Genomic DNA, 15,680 nt, shown 5'->3' with positions numbered 1-15,680 from the left:
AATGACAAATAATGAAAACCAATTACAAAGAGTAGATGTGATGAATGCCCCCTGCCCTGTTGTAATTGCACAGTGTTTATTTTGTTATCATAAAATATATCAACCTGTGTAAGGTCATCTGCATTATTACTCCTTTCCAAAGAAGAAAGTCGGTTTTGTGTATCAATCTACAAAAGGCACTCACTTTTAGAGAACCTGGGTGGGTTATCGTTGACATCGCTGAGGGTGATGTTGACGGTGGTGGTCCCGGCCAGGCCCCCTAGCTGGCCCCCCATGTCCTTGGCCTGGATTAATACCTGGTACTGTTCCTTCACCTCTCTGTCCATATTGGGCAAGGCTGTCTTTATAACCCCTGGTGTATGGTAAGATTGATGAGAAATACAGATAATAAAAAACTGAGAAATAGAGGAAGAAGAAGAGATAGTGAGAGACAGAGATAGTGAGATAAAAAGACAAAAGGGAAAAAGCGGTACACATAAAATCCACTGAAATATGTTTGATGCCAAATGCACAATTTACTTCAAAATGCACACTATATTTCCACCTAAGGACTTTGCTCCCCAGTAAGAAGCTGCACATGTGCCCCTGACCAAGACTGAAATAGAGGTCGTTTCACAAACTGGAGACACTTGACATTCAATGGGGAACTCTTGTGAAGCCATATGATGATTCACTTGAGGATCAGAGACCCTGAGATCAGAGAGCGTTTGTACTGCAGATTAATTGCTAGGTCAGTGGGAGGTTGGCAGGCTAAAAGGAAGCAGGCAGTATAGGTGGGTCTGCACTTTATCCCTCGTGTTACTCCATTTATTATGGTGAGGATGTGAGGATGTCTCAGACTCCTAACATACATGATTCCAAAATCAAACACGAAATTTCTGTCTTATTTTTTTCTGGAGAGGGAGGGGTGTCTGTCTCTGACAGGGATAATTCCTGTGACATGCATGGTGAATTACCTATGTTGTTATCGTCCCCCTCCCCTGCTCACCTTTTCCCTCCCAGTGTTTGTTCAACTTGTTGATGTGCGTTTGGAGATAGATGCAGGCCCAGCAGGGCAAACATTTACTTTAACAGTTAGATTTTTTCCAGCATCAGTTTGAAATACAGTCACAGGATGTGCTCTGTTAGCAGCATAATCAGCAGCAGATTCCACAGAATCTGCCCGTGTGATATGTATGAACCTATTTTCATATGCTTTGAACTGTACCACATAGTAATCCAACAGCGGCCCACTGCCAGCAAACGCTGGTGGTATGAAGGTTTTTTAGATTTAGAGGAGTCATGTGCCACAACCCCCTTGCTGCCACTCTGCAACCTTTTTACTGCCTCTGACACTATCCGCCCGATCCAGCAAAGTGCAGGTATAAATAAAATGAAAAATAACTAAGACTGTTGATGTTTCAGCATCAGTTGTTGTTGTGTTATTTGTTTTTTTTGCAATTCAGTTAAGCCACCTGCTATAGCAGTTTGCTGACTAACTGTACACAACACTGACTACCCAGTATCCTTGCAGCACAGGTTCAGAAAGTCACTGGTGGTTTAGAGATAGCAGTGTATTTCCTGTTGCTGAGACTGTCAGCTTATGGGTTTACCTAACATTTTGATATGTTGCAAAAAGTGATGACATTCTGCAATTCCACCGAGTGAGCACCTGCCCCATTTAGAGCTACTGTAACAGAAATAAATCATGTTTGATTTTCTTATCTTGCTCTCTCTGAAACAGATATTGTGACTCTTTCTCTCTCTATCATACATTATACCCACCAATAATGGTGAATGCTTGAATTGACCCTTTATTTAATACCTCTCAAATAAATATTTATTTTTTGGGGGAGCATGTGTCCTTTTATGTCCCAAAGGTCAATTCCTGGGCCTGTTTTATTGCCCTGATGTATGGTACCACTAGTCCAGTGTTTAGACACTCAATCATTCATATCATTCAAGACTAATGGCCTAGATAACCTTATTTCACTGCAAGATTGCCTCGCTGCAATTGCCAGGTGCACATAAAACAGAGTCACTTATTTCCTGACATGTCTGACTCACACATTTAAAGTAAAATTTAATTTGTTTATGAATGTTGCATTGGCAAAAATCACTATTTTTTCACATAGATACTCAACACAAAGAAGGATAAGTATTTTACCTGTTTTAGGGTCAACAGAGAAGTATGGCTGGCCATGGAGGATGCTGTAGACCACTCTAGCACTGTTTCCATAGGTAGGGTCATCCGCGTCTGTGGCTGTCACTTGCGTCACATATGTCCCTGTGGAAAATAGTGGGTAGACTTATTAACATTGACTTAATTTGTTTCCCCGTGGGACTGAAATCCAAAGTGTTTGAGGTTCATCAGATTCCTGAATGAACCCACCTGACACTAATGAATGATGAATCACAACTGAGAACGCCAAAGTTGACACTGAACAGTCAAAGTCCCTGATAGAGTGCAATGGAGAGGAGTGCAGAGGAGACTGAGTGTTTTGGGAAGTTGTTCAATTTTGCTGTTGTATGTTTTGATTTGCACATTTGTAGCAGCACTAAGTGGCTATTATTTAAAAAAAAGAAGCAAACACAAGGGTAAAAATGCTCTTGTGCAAACATTCATTAAACTATGTTACCATTAAGAAAACAAAGGTCCATGGGAAGAATAGTATTAAGATGGCAGTCTTCCAAACTCCTGCAGTAACAGTGACAAAATAATTACTTGCTGGAGGTTAAGCTCATCTCCCTTAACTAGCTGGCATTGAAAACACCATTCGAATAACACAGTCCTTATTTACCATCTATTTATGTCCAACAGATTTAATCAAAAGTTTCCAGTTTGAGTATCTGACCAAAAAACGTCTTGTCAGCTTGACTATTTTATAACTGTAAGACACAAACAAGCCTGGTGTGTGGGCAGATGGGCAGATTCTTTAGAAAGAATCCTTGCAGGCAGGTTGACATGGATGCCTTCACAGGCAGACAGCTCTGTGTGCATATGTCCATGGATCAATCACATGCCCACATCTGACTGGCTTAAACACATGCTGTGTAAAATGTAGGATTTGTGGAATTCTCACTATGAACAGGAGACACTGACCACAGGGATGGCATTTACATGGTCATTTTAGATTCGGTTAAGCTCCCAGTCGCCTGTAAAGAACTTGCTGTATATCAAATAGGCTTTGCAGTCTGAGCAGATGGTAACAATGGAATTAAAACATTAGGTGAGAGAGATTAGTGTCTCAATCCTCCCTAACAAAGCCACACATTCCTGATTAGACATACCAGAGAAGGACTGCATTGTGTTCAACACGAATATACAATAGATGAGATAATACATTAACATGTATTTTCAGTTCAGCCAAGGGGAGAAAATCCACAGCAGTAAGAGCTCAGATGTAGTGCAAGTTTAAAAGCCTTCATGCCCGGCTGACACCTACACATTCCCTGGCAACAGAGGTGACAGCCTCTACTTCAGCATGAGATTATAAACAAGTTGAAAAATATATTAATATAAATTGTGTTCGTTTAATTATGGTAATTCAGGTGTGTGAGTAAGGGCTAGCTGGAAGGAATGTCTTCAGAGGTCACTGCTGATAAACACAGGAGGAAAATGCAGACAGTAGTTTTGCAAAGTGTAGATTATATGTCTGGCTTCATTGAATATTCTTTACATTACAACATTTGACAGTTTATTAATGTTACAATACAATCCAGAGGAAGCCAATCAACCTAACACAATGTACACTTATTTTTCTGACTACAGTTGAAATACAAAACACATTTTATATCTAAATATGAAGATAAAGATAGAATAATTGCAATGTTGCAATAATAGGACTCATCTGATTGGGAAAGGACTTCTGCAGAGGTATATGTAAAAGAGGGAAAATATGGTATTAATAAATGAAAATGCAAGTTTGTAGACAAAGAGTGAAATGAACAAATTCCTCTCAGGCAACTCTCTTCAGTATTTTTTTTTATTTTGTCACTCTTTCTATATCAATCAGGGATAAGCTTGTTGCTAACAACTCCAGGGGAGTCTCTGGATTATGCCACCAGTAATTTTTTAATGTTTGGCCATAGATTAGTCTTCATTACCAACCATTATTGCATATTTATGTTCAGCAACTCTCTCTTTTCATTTTTGTTTTACCCCCGCTAACACAGAAACATTCACAGGGACGTTGTAGTCAAAGACAACAAGAGGGGTGTAATAGTTAATGAACCCATTGATCACACAAGTCTCGCTGGTATAAATATTGATAAAGACTTTAGTTGGTTTGATGTTTATACAATGGCTGCCTCTCCCGTGGCATGTTCTTTTTTGCGCTGGAAGTAAAGATAACTTTTTACACAAACTGTGTGGGGATGTTGAAAACTCACAAATGAATTGTCAACAAAGATATTTCCATTAGCAGCGTCATTCTGCATAATTTGGAGACAATTATCAGAGTTCCTTATAATTTTTATGGTATCTGCTGTAACGTGCATCAGTGAAGGTTAAGTCTAAACCCACAACTAATTTAGTCTTGTTTTCTAATCAGAATTGTTCATTTTCCTGTTAGTGCACATTTTGTGATTCTGCTTGATTTCTCGCACCTTGATCACTTTGTTTTAAATGTAGAAGTTTCGTTAGATACTCTTTAATGTTTTTTTCCACACTAATAGTTGTTTAACAAATATCAAAAAACAAAACACTGTACATTCATATTTAGCATCCTCCTAAAAAGCAATCATATTTTGGCTAGAATTATTTTCATGAATAATTTCCATAAGTAATCGTGTGTGATTAATTTAATCCCTTGTTATTAAAAGAAGCAGACACATGAAGTTAACTTTGCTTATCACAAGGAGTACTACTCAGCCTGTGAAAACAGTTGTCTAATGTATCCTAGTGGGCTTAAGGCTTTGAATTCATCACAGAAAACTGGTGTTACAGAGTTGGAGCCTGGAGTTGTAAAGATGTGGGCATTTATGCAGCCTGTTGTCTATCATATCCAGTTGCATCATGGGAAATGTAGAGTTTTTGGGGCGTGACTCATACTAGGCACCAAAAGTCATGACATTTCATGCCTCCGGTGTTTTGATTTTTACTGTTCTTTAATAATTTGTGTCCAACAACTTTATGGAAGTGACACACATAATATTGTAACTAAACATGAAAAGGATGGTCTAAAATTACTTTTGTAGACTGTTCAGCATCAAATTGAATAATAATAAAAGCGAAAGTATGTATCTTAAATCACAGGAATATAACATTTTGAAATAGGTAAATTCACGTGAAAAATTACAAGAATGTTCAAGTGATCTTAAACAAAACTAATTATTTATCTGCCAAGCAACCTAACTGATCATCTGTGGGTGTTTAAAGTTAATCTTTGTTCTGCGTCTCTGATTCCACTGAAACAGTTTGTGTTGTAGTTTATGATGTCAAGTGCTCACATGGGGGTTGGGCTGTGTTGTTCCTACTTTCTACTTGTACTCTAGAGACTGCTGATTTTTTAAAAAGTTTTTAGAGCTTCATTGCCATTCACAACAAGAGAAACCATTCTCTCACGAATTACCTTGATCTGTTCTCCCTGGGGAGGGTGGGGTATAAAGACAGAGCTGTGAAATATACTCGGGGTACACCAAGAATAACTGGATCTCTGTCATGTCAAAATGGGTTGGAAGGAGCAGCTTTGCCCCCTGGTTGTACCTGTGATGCTCCTGAAACTCTGCTTTTGTCTTCTTTGGTTAAGGAGGCGAAAACAGAGCTTTTACTGCAAATAATTCCAATTCATTAGTGAAAGCACTGGCTTCTGAATCTTTACTGGGCAAAACAAATCACTTCAGATGGCCACTTGCCTACTGGTGACATCTCAGGCACGCTGGCCGTATATGGTCCCTCCAGGAACTTTGGTTCATTGTCGTTGATGTCTTGAACCTTGATTACAAATTCAGATTCAGGCTCCAGGGGCCTATTGGTGTTGATGTCAACAGCTTGGGCGCGCAGGGTGTAGTAAGGCTTCTCCTCCCTGTCAAGACTCCTTAAGGCATGGATGTCCCCCGTTGTTTGGTCAATTGTGAAAATGGAGCCAGCCCCATCCCCCGAGAGAGTGTACTTCACCGCACTGTCCCCCTTATCGAGGTCAGTGTGCAGCTGCAAGACAAAATAGGAAAAAGACAGGTTGAGTGCAAACTTTGGCACAGATAATGATTCATTGAAAGCACTGGGGAAGAGCTGTCAAAGAACACTATTTCACAAAGACAGTCAAGGAAACTGACTGTGCATCAAAGAGCAAATTCATGTCTCCGCAAAGATGTGCAAAACACTAAGTCATGAGAAAAATAAAATGATCGTACTTTCAGAACGTTTCACAGATTAATGAGGCTAAATCTCTCATAAATAATGTATTCTCTCAGTGCAATTATGCTGCAGTGATAACTCTTCAACATCTCAGAATCTTTTCTATTCAAGCATGACTCAAAAACCTTCAGCTATGTGTAATAGGAGATAGGAGTTTTTCTCATAGTGGCAAAGATCAGAGTGTGACAACTAGAGGTAAATACTCAGTTTCCACAGAAACACTTTTTAATACTTTCACCTGACAGCGGAGGCCTGTGACCAGATGACTCTCAGCACAGTTAAACACACACAAAATACTACTACTCCAGTCAGAGAACATCTTTGTTAATATAGATCCAGGGCCACTGCAGCTGTCTTTGTACAAGACAAACACATTTGAGGCTTTTGGCACAAAGCCTATTGACATAGTTATGTTTACCTCCCTGCAGAGATCAGTTATACTGTTCAAAGCATTTTAAATATTTAAGGACTCTAATGCAATGTGATCATCACCATATACAGTACGGACATCGATTTTTGCCTTTTTATCAATAGCATGGACTTTCCACCAACTCAGCAGTCAACCTGCTAGTTTGGGGCAATATGGATTAATTGCATTGACATACCCCTAATTCTACACTTTACAATTGAGCATGGGGCCCATTTCAAACATTGCTATAACTAAATGGACTTTGGTTATTTATTTGGCTGCTTTCAGATGGGTGAACTAGCCTTTTCCAACTGGTGTCATCGGACTGAATACTGATTACGATCCTGTAATCACTTTCTTATTTGTGCAGCAGTGAATGACTGAATGGATTAACACACTAACACTGACTTTTTATGAGTAATTAAGTCTCTCTCTACCCCACTTGCAAACATCAAGAAGCCATTTGCACGTAGCCAATTTTCCAGTGAACCTCCAGCCAAGGAGAAGAGAGTAAATTTGAGATGCAGCTATAAATTCTCTGTAGGTTGCGGTTCAAAACAACGCAAGACGAGCAGATGCAAGCACAAACACACTAGGCGTGATTGGTGATTCAGTGCAAATTGCCCTGTTCATACAAACATAGCATGGCATTATAATGCTCTCACCCATGGTGCATTATTCATTGCTATTCAAATGAATGAATTATTTTTAGGACGTGACCCTTGCTATGACAACTAGATCACATCACATTTTCTGCAATGAGCAGAAAATCTGAAATGTAGATTATATATTGTCTGAATGAATAATGTCAACAACATGCGCCTCCTCCACAAGCTAGACAATCTGACAATGAAACAAAGTAGATTTCAAACTGAACTCTCTATTTATCCTTACCCAGAAATAAAAAAAGTGCTGGGTACATTCAGTGGTGGTGTTGGTAAGTAATTATTAAGTTCAGACAGGTAAAGCAATATGCTTACTTTTTGAGTGATGTCAAAAAATTTGGTGAATCAGGTGATGAATTTATATTTTCACAGTTGAAGGTCATTATATGTAGTGCCAACCATGCATATTATTAGTTGGAGGAGCCTTTGACATGGGACAGGCCCTGTTGGTCCATTATGATGTATAGAAATGCAGACTAGATATCCAAAATGCTGTGGATCAAACTTTTAAATTGATTGACAGAAAACTTTCCCCCTTTAGATTTCTTTTAGTTCATGATGTAATGAAAGAGGCTCTTCTAGTCTTGAGCAAGGGAATAACGGGTCAACTAAAGTTGAAATTGATCATCCCTCACAGTCAATCACAGAAAACTTTGGAAATGGAAACCTAAATAAGTAAACATGCTTCAAGAGCTTCAAGAGACACACAGTGAATCAACAATATCAGTCAGGCATCAGAAACCTTCATCTCCATCTTGCTTGACTTGTTTCATTTTCTCCAGCAGGACACCTCATTTTTAATTTTTTTTTTTATGATAATTAATTTGCAATACTGTTTTTTTTTTTTTTTTCATGTGTCCCTAATTAAAACAATGAAAAATGCTTTGGGCAAATTTCTTTTTTATTTCTTTTTTTTATTTTTTATTACAGCCTGTCTTTAGTATAGCTTTGTGAAAAAACAAACAGAAAGTCAAAGCTGATTTTAAATTGCACTTTAAATTTACATATCAGCTACAATTTGTAGGACCATATAGCACCTTTTTATCCTCCCATCTGTGCAATGACATGGGGTTACAGGTGAGCTGTGGAACACTTTGTTTCCTACAAGAAGAAAACGAGGGCACAAGGGCATGAGGGCACGAGGACGGATATTATCGCCCTTGCGGTAAATTGGAACTAAACTTAGCAGCCATCATGTTTCGCACACGGTAGAGTTCCGGGAGAAAAACTGAAATGAGTGGACCCACTCAGAGTCTGAACTTCGCCAAAACAAGCTTAAACAAACAGTACTCAGGAACGGCTCCGTGTATTTTTAGGCTGCAAAGTTTCTTGGTTGAATAGACTACATTTAAACAAAAAAGTATTTTAATTACGCAAGTGGACGTTGGCAGCTAGCCAAAAGCCACACCGAGAACAGCCGCAGGTGTTAGCAAGAGAAGATAATCAGTTAATTAATGCTAGCTGGATAAAAATACACAGCCTTGGACGACGTTTTGAAGAGCTTTGGAGGTACAGTTACTCAAATGCAAACCTTTATGACTTTCTTTGAAGTATTTTAAAAAAAGAAAGAAGAGGAAGTCCCCCCTAGAAGACTTGTAGCAAAAAGCCAAGCAGCTGGAAGCGGAGTTTCGACCGCTTTGGAAATGGGAGCTATCAAAGTATTACATGTAGTGCTGTACGCTGCGACATGTCAAATTAACCACGACAAATAACTTAAACGTGGACTGTTGTGTGTCGAAAACCCGGATACCTTGAACAAAATGGCTTCTTCTCCAGCTGAACGTCGAAAGGACTTGACAGGGGAGCTGAACTTCGGTGGACAATGTCAGAAGTTTTCCCGATGCAAATAGAAGGGGTATGGACAGCAATGGTGTCGTGGACGGGTTGTCAACGCACCCGGGTTACCTGTGACTACGAAAAGTAGGACAATAATATATTTTATCCTATTAAGTGTCGCTGGGAAACCGCTTTGCCCTTTTCTGCTTTTATTTTGTCTTGCTTGTTGAAAGGCCGCCGTGCCATTGATTATTTTGCCTGTTGCAATTTTTGCGTGTGAGTGAGAGTGCAATAGGGCTGGGCAATAATCATTACAATTTATTTAATTCCAATGAAATTCTATGTCCATATCGTGTTCCAAATCAAAGAATTATTTTAAATTAACGTTGAATAGAAACTCAAAAAATTAGTTTTTACTGTTCATGTTTTTGATTTTTTTGCCTCTACCTTTAATGCAGAGCAGTGGAACTATTTTATTGCATTCAACATAAATTTTGGTACATTATATATACCAATACCACCATATGGACCATGTGTGTATATATGTGTATGTACCATATTCTTTGTTTACACTTGACATATTATGATCTAAATTGGGGGAAAAAAATCATAATAATTGATATTTGGAAATTCATTAAAAAGATATTGCCCAGTCTCATGTGTGGGGGTACACATATACACAGGCTTGTATTTGGTATTGAAATGACATTCTATTGTGTTTTCTGCTGCTGTGCTGCTCATTTGCTGCTGTGCATGTGTGTGCACATACATTTGTTTGGTATTGAATTGAAAAAGATGTGAACTTGTGAATATCAGCGCTTGAATCTGGTTTTCTGTTCTCAAATCTTGTATTGCAATGTATGATTTCTCCTTACAGAACCAAACATTTTTCATAACATGTTGTAACACATGTATTTTGACACAAAAAAACAAACAAAAATACATATGCATGTACATACTAGTGTGCATGTAAGAAGGATATCTTGAGGGTTTTACAGACAGATGGAATGATCGACCAGATGGCAGATGATTTCACACACTTCGGAGGCATTCTGACTTCAAAAGGTAGGACATTATTTTGTTCTTTTCTGTTTTGTGCTGTGCTGCTTGGCCGCCGTGCCTTAAAACTACATACTGGTGTTGGTCGCTGTACCACACACTTGCCTGTGAGCATGTCTGTCATGGTTTTGTCTCACCTAGAGTGGGGGTGTTGGTGATGGTTGATTTTTAGGGAATTATGGACATTTATGTGTTATACTATGCCATGAGACAAATTGGGGGAGTATTTTTAGCTATAATGGTTGTAATAATTTAACATTGTGAGACATGTCATGTAAACCCTAAATATAAACACGGCTCATTTGTTATTAATTAGCATAAAAGCTGCATTGTTTTGTTTTCAACCTTATGGGTTTAAACAGCTAACTAGCTGTAAAAACTATTCAGTGATTTTTGTTTGGATTATACTTGTTGATGTGTGAAATGTAGTTGCTGTAGTGTAGGGATTTTAACTTGGGGTTGGAAATGGGTGATGGTTTTGCTGAGGGCTGGATTTATCAGCAACACAGATGCAACATGCTTCTGACATGTCTGCTGTCTACCTACAAGTACAATTCTATTATCTCTATTCTGTTCTGTTCCTTTCTATGCTGCTTAGGTTTGTGCCATTATCATGGTCACTGTACTTGCCTGTGTGTATGTGTCCATGTCCATATGCATGGATGCCTGTCATGCTTTTGTTGACCTGTGACAGTGTTGTTGGCAATGATTGGTTACATTTTGTGGTTTTTGTATGTGATTGTTTTGGAAAATGGTTACAGTTTCGTGTAAAATGAACTGAGCAGAGAGCCTCCTCTCTAATTGAAGTGCTGCCATCAGAAAAATTGGGAAGCACTTATTTGAGCAGTGATGATTATAGTTATATATCATTGTGTGATTGTGTGAAATGGTATTTAACTGGCATATCCGTAGGTTAGGCTGCAGAACAATGATGATTAGCACAAAATCACCAGCCTTATGAGTTTAAACCTAAACTTACTCTATGGGTATGGGTCTTTGTTTCTTTTATAGCTATAAGCCTATATAATCTAAACAAAATAGAATCATCCAACAATTACATTTTAAGTTGAGCCAAATGAAAGGGAGCTGTTTCTTGTGGCTCTTTTTAGCTCTCAGCAGTATGGTTTAAGAGTCTTGTTGCCCTCGGGTGCTCCCCAGAAACTTGTGTTTCCAGGTTTGCCAGTCTTTAATAAAACACTGTGTATTCCGGTACCCTGTGTTTTAGTCAGACTGCAGGGAATCCTGCCAGAGTAACTGTTTTGCATAATTGTTTATTTATTATCCATCTTGTTTTCTATAGTTTAGTAATCCTGTAATCTTTTGCAATCCATTCACATTATATGCGACCTCATTGTGCTAGATTATCTCAAGATCTTAGTGTTGCAGACTTGTTCAAACTGTTTTGTCCCATTAGACAGATGAATTGTCAATACCAATAAACAGCAATGTCATTATTAGGCATGGTGAAAGTTACTCCTTTTGCTTGTGGCGTACTGCAGAGATCAGAGTGGCAGATGGACTGTTGCAACAGTGTAGTCATAACAGGGTCCTCAATCTCTTACTAGTTAGACCCAACCAACAAAAACACATTGCTGATGGAAAACATAGTGGGGTCCACACAACAACATAAACACCTGAGTCCAGTCTTATGCAATCCAACACGGATTGTCAGTAATAAACACTGTTGTGAAAATATAGTGTCCCATTTTTGTTGAGAATTTTTCATGATATGCAGTTTGTGATTGTAAGTACATTATATTACAAGCTGTTCCTCTTAATTTGTCAGTCACTCCTGGTGGACAAAATAACAAGCACCTTTCAGTGAGGTCTATACCTTTTTAGTGCTGAATCAACATCTTCTAGACAGAAATTTGGCGTTATTCTAAGCTGTTGCCGGCTTCCATCTTATACTACACTGCACAAATGCATTTGTTATTATTATATAGATAATAATTACTATATTGATATTCGGCAGGCTGTCGAGGCAACACAGTACTTTTCTTGACTGAAGCTGGATGGACCTTTAGTATCTCTGCACTGTGGGCAGAATCATATTTTGTGTACTGAATGATGATCACTTTGTATTCAGAATTAATGGGGAGTTTACATTTGGCTGTCCTCTGACTGACAAGAATAAGAAAAGAATGGCATATTTTTCCACAGTTGCAGTATATTCAATGCAAGCACCCAGGAGGGGCACCTGCAAGTCGATTCAGAAGTGCACAATTAAAGATGAAATGCAAATGTAAAAAGAATAGGCACATAGCATCATTAATTATAAATGCAAGTTGACTGATATTAATTAAAAATTCCATTACTCTAACAATGGTAATCAATTATATAAAAAAGATTTGTTAATAGGGAGACAGAGGCTTCTTTTAAACTACAAAACACCCATTGGGCTCAGTAGACAAGAGGCACAATCACAGCCACAACCGTCTTAACAGTATGCCAAAAGAAAATAAATTATTTTACTAAAGAGAGGGAAAAAAGGCCTTTCTTGTAACAGTTATTTCCAATTCATAACACATAAATCAACAAAACAGTCTATGCATGCAGAATTCAAATGATGGCATTAGTGATAACCTTATGTAAATTCAAAAATGTAAACATACATCTGGTTAGCATAAAGTATATGCAGAGTGACTGAGAGCTGGCTTGTAGAGACAGCATGATGATATGCACCCATATTATGGTGAAGATGTCTTACCACTCCATTTTTCATGATAAGCATAATTAGCAAGATGCTCTGCTCAGGGTACCAGTAGACATGACAGCTATAAAAAGAAACAGGTAGTGTGAGGAACTGAAATAAGATTCTTGTTACCATCCAAACTTATACCATCTGTTGGAGTAAATATGTTTTGCATTCACGATTTTCTCAGATGATTGCTCAGTGTTATTTTTTTTTTTTTTAAGATGCCAAGAAGGATTGTCAAACATTTTAGTCAGTTAGTTGATGCTTTTGTCAAATGGATTAGTCAGGTTTCATGAAGTAGTTCAGAGTCTTGCTGAACCTCATTTTGCCAGGATGTATGGCTTTTTATGTACACAAATTAGATATTGTATGGTTTCAAAGCTGTGACTTATAATTTCCACAATGTTCTTTCTAACCATTAGGCCATCTTGCCCTGTCTGCAACAGTTGAGGCAATGTAGATGGCCAGCTAGTGTGTCAGCGGTGTCATGGTGCAGTGCATCAGCAGTGCTGTCAAAACAAATATCGGCAAGCCCATTATTCATCTCCTATTAATCATCAGTGCAAAATACTTCTATTGACTAAAGCTGCTCAACTACTGGTACAAATGGGGAAAACGGGAGCTCATCTCACTGGCTATGGAATAACCACATACTTAGGATAGTGGTTGTGCTTTACAGGGAATTCTCGACTCGGAGAGGGGGGTTGTCCCTTTTTACTTACAGGATTTGCAGCACATGGTCCCTCTTTGGCAATGCAGTAAACTCGCATATTGATTAATTTGAGTGATTTCAGAGGAGAATGTAACCAACCTCTGTAGAAAATGCTGTAATTGGATTTCTGCAACCAGGATTATGTGCAGCTCCTCAGGAATGCATATGGAAGCCACAACTCTTTGCTGATAGCAAGCCGACATTGTTCCTTGAATGGCCCAGCAACCCTGCACCAGCAAGTACATTTACAAATCAGTAAACATTCTGAAAAGGGTTAGAGTAATTTAATGTGTTTGGTATTGATATTTACTGCTTTACAATATAAACATGCCCCCTAACTTGTCTTATTGTAGCTTTATTATATTTTGTGTAGATATAGGTTCTGCTCCATATTAAATATAATATATGTTGTATCTTTCCTAAGAATTCATAATGTGGTTGTTAATTAGTTTAAATCCATTCAGTGTCCATCTGTGTTTTGTATGCATTCCGGGCCTACTGCTGTCTTGAATATATTTTTATGCTGCTATTCATTATTAGGTCTCAAACTACCTTTCAATCCAACAACTATTCAGCCACTGTCCTACCAACCCAGTAGTGTGATGACAGACTGGCAGCATGTTGGTATATTGTAGGGGGCTCCAAGTTTGTGCATTGTCAGGCCAGTGCCATGTCATTCCACATCATGACTGCTGGTTGTGAAGGTTTTGGGAGGTAGTCAGTGTACTGGTGAGTTGCTGATGGAAAGAAAACACTGTCAAATGCTGCAAGCTTATTATAGCTGATCGATATTGGCTTGCGAGCCATTTCTTTGCTGCTGACAGCTCGGAGCTTGCTGTCTGCGTTGTGTCACGCTTCAGTCAGGTAATAGGGATGGAGGTAAAAATGCACACATACACTCAGGAGACTACTGAAGCGATGTATGTGTGTGTGTCTTAGGGCTGAATGATATGCAAAAAAATCATATTGTAATTATTTTGCGATTAAAAAGTCACAATTGTAGTGGAAAAGTTAAATTTTGCATTTCATTTTCACAAAAAAAAAAAAAAAATGAAAATGATGATGTGACTTTGGATGGGGTCTGTATCAAACAAGCATGTTCCCTTACATCTGGAGAATATGATTTGTAGGCCGGGGCGTCTCAGTAGCACCACAATGCTTGAGTTACAATGGTAAGTTGTGACACATTTTACCTTTTTATCAAAACGTTGCAGCTCCTGTGATTTGGATATTGTGCTTGGCCATATTGCGATTTTCATAATATTTTGATTAATTGTTCAGTCCTAGTGTGTATGTGTGTGTGTGTCCAAATAAGAGAAGGCGAGAGATGAACCATGAGAAGACGGAGAAAGGACAAAATGGAATAGATTGACAGATATAGCCTTGGGTTTGTGACAACAAATAGAAGCCATTGAGTTATATTCACCTCCAGAGCTGTAATAGTGCAGTGCCCCGAGTGCAGTGCTCCGTACCTCTCACTTGCAGTCGTAAACAGGCATTCATGAGAACCAAACAACTACATTCACTCTGGTTGATACAACTGTTACTTAGGTCAATGATTGTGCGAACTACTGAGATTCACTATGTAGCAGCTTTGTTAATAAAAGTTATGTAAAATACGTGTTTTCATGTTATGTTTTGCATGGCAAATAACATAGTGTAAGAATGATTTTTGACATATCACATTAATGTACATGATTGTTATTGATCTTAGAGACTGGGGTTAAGGCTTGATTCCCTTTTCTCATATCACACTTGATTAAACAATACAGTGATATTGATACAACATACAGAATGCAATTTTCTACCCAGAATCACAACAGTATTCCCCATCAATGTCAAGATTCAAATGGAAAATGTTGACCATGGTTGTAAGTGATACCGATTGGGACATTAGCACGCCATTTGGAAATATGATCCAGGCAATTCAGGAGAAAAGTCCATTACCCATGAGGACAAAATATATGAAATATATTACTTTGGCAGGTCAGATGAATGACATCATTAGCTTTTATTTCAGATGT

General features: G+C 38.4%; 1 protein-coding gene across 2 annotated transcripts in view; it reads right to left on the bottom strand.

Moving 5' to 3' along the window:
- Positions 1–15,680, bottom strand: part of LOC130161258 (cadherin-12-like) — a 91,276-nt gene that overhangs the window by 35,952 nt on the left and 39,644 nt on the right. For both annotated transcript variants that reach the window (XM_056364423.1, XM_056364424.1), the window contains 3 exons: positions 5,836–6,130; positions 2,147–2,266; positions 185–352 (listed from right to left, as the gene is read on the bottom strand). In XM_056364423.1, the coding sequence (XP_056220398.1) occupies positions 185–352; positions 2,147–2,266; positions 5,836–6,130 (583 nt within the window). The remainder of the gene's footprint in view (positions 1–184; positions 353–2,146; positions 2,267–5,835; positions 6,131–15,680) is intronic.

Source organism: Seriola aureovittata, chromosome 20 (assembly GCF_021018895.1).
Source record: "Seriola aureovittata isolate HTS-2021-v1 ecotype China chromosome 20, ASM2101889v1, whole genome shotgun sequence".
NCBI classification, from domain to species: Eukaryota; Metazoa; Chordata; class Actinopteri; order Carangiformes; family Carangidae; genus Seriola; species Seriola aureovittata.
This window is presented reverse-complemented; position numbering and strand designations above follow the sequence as displayed.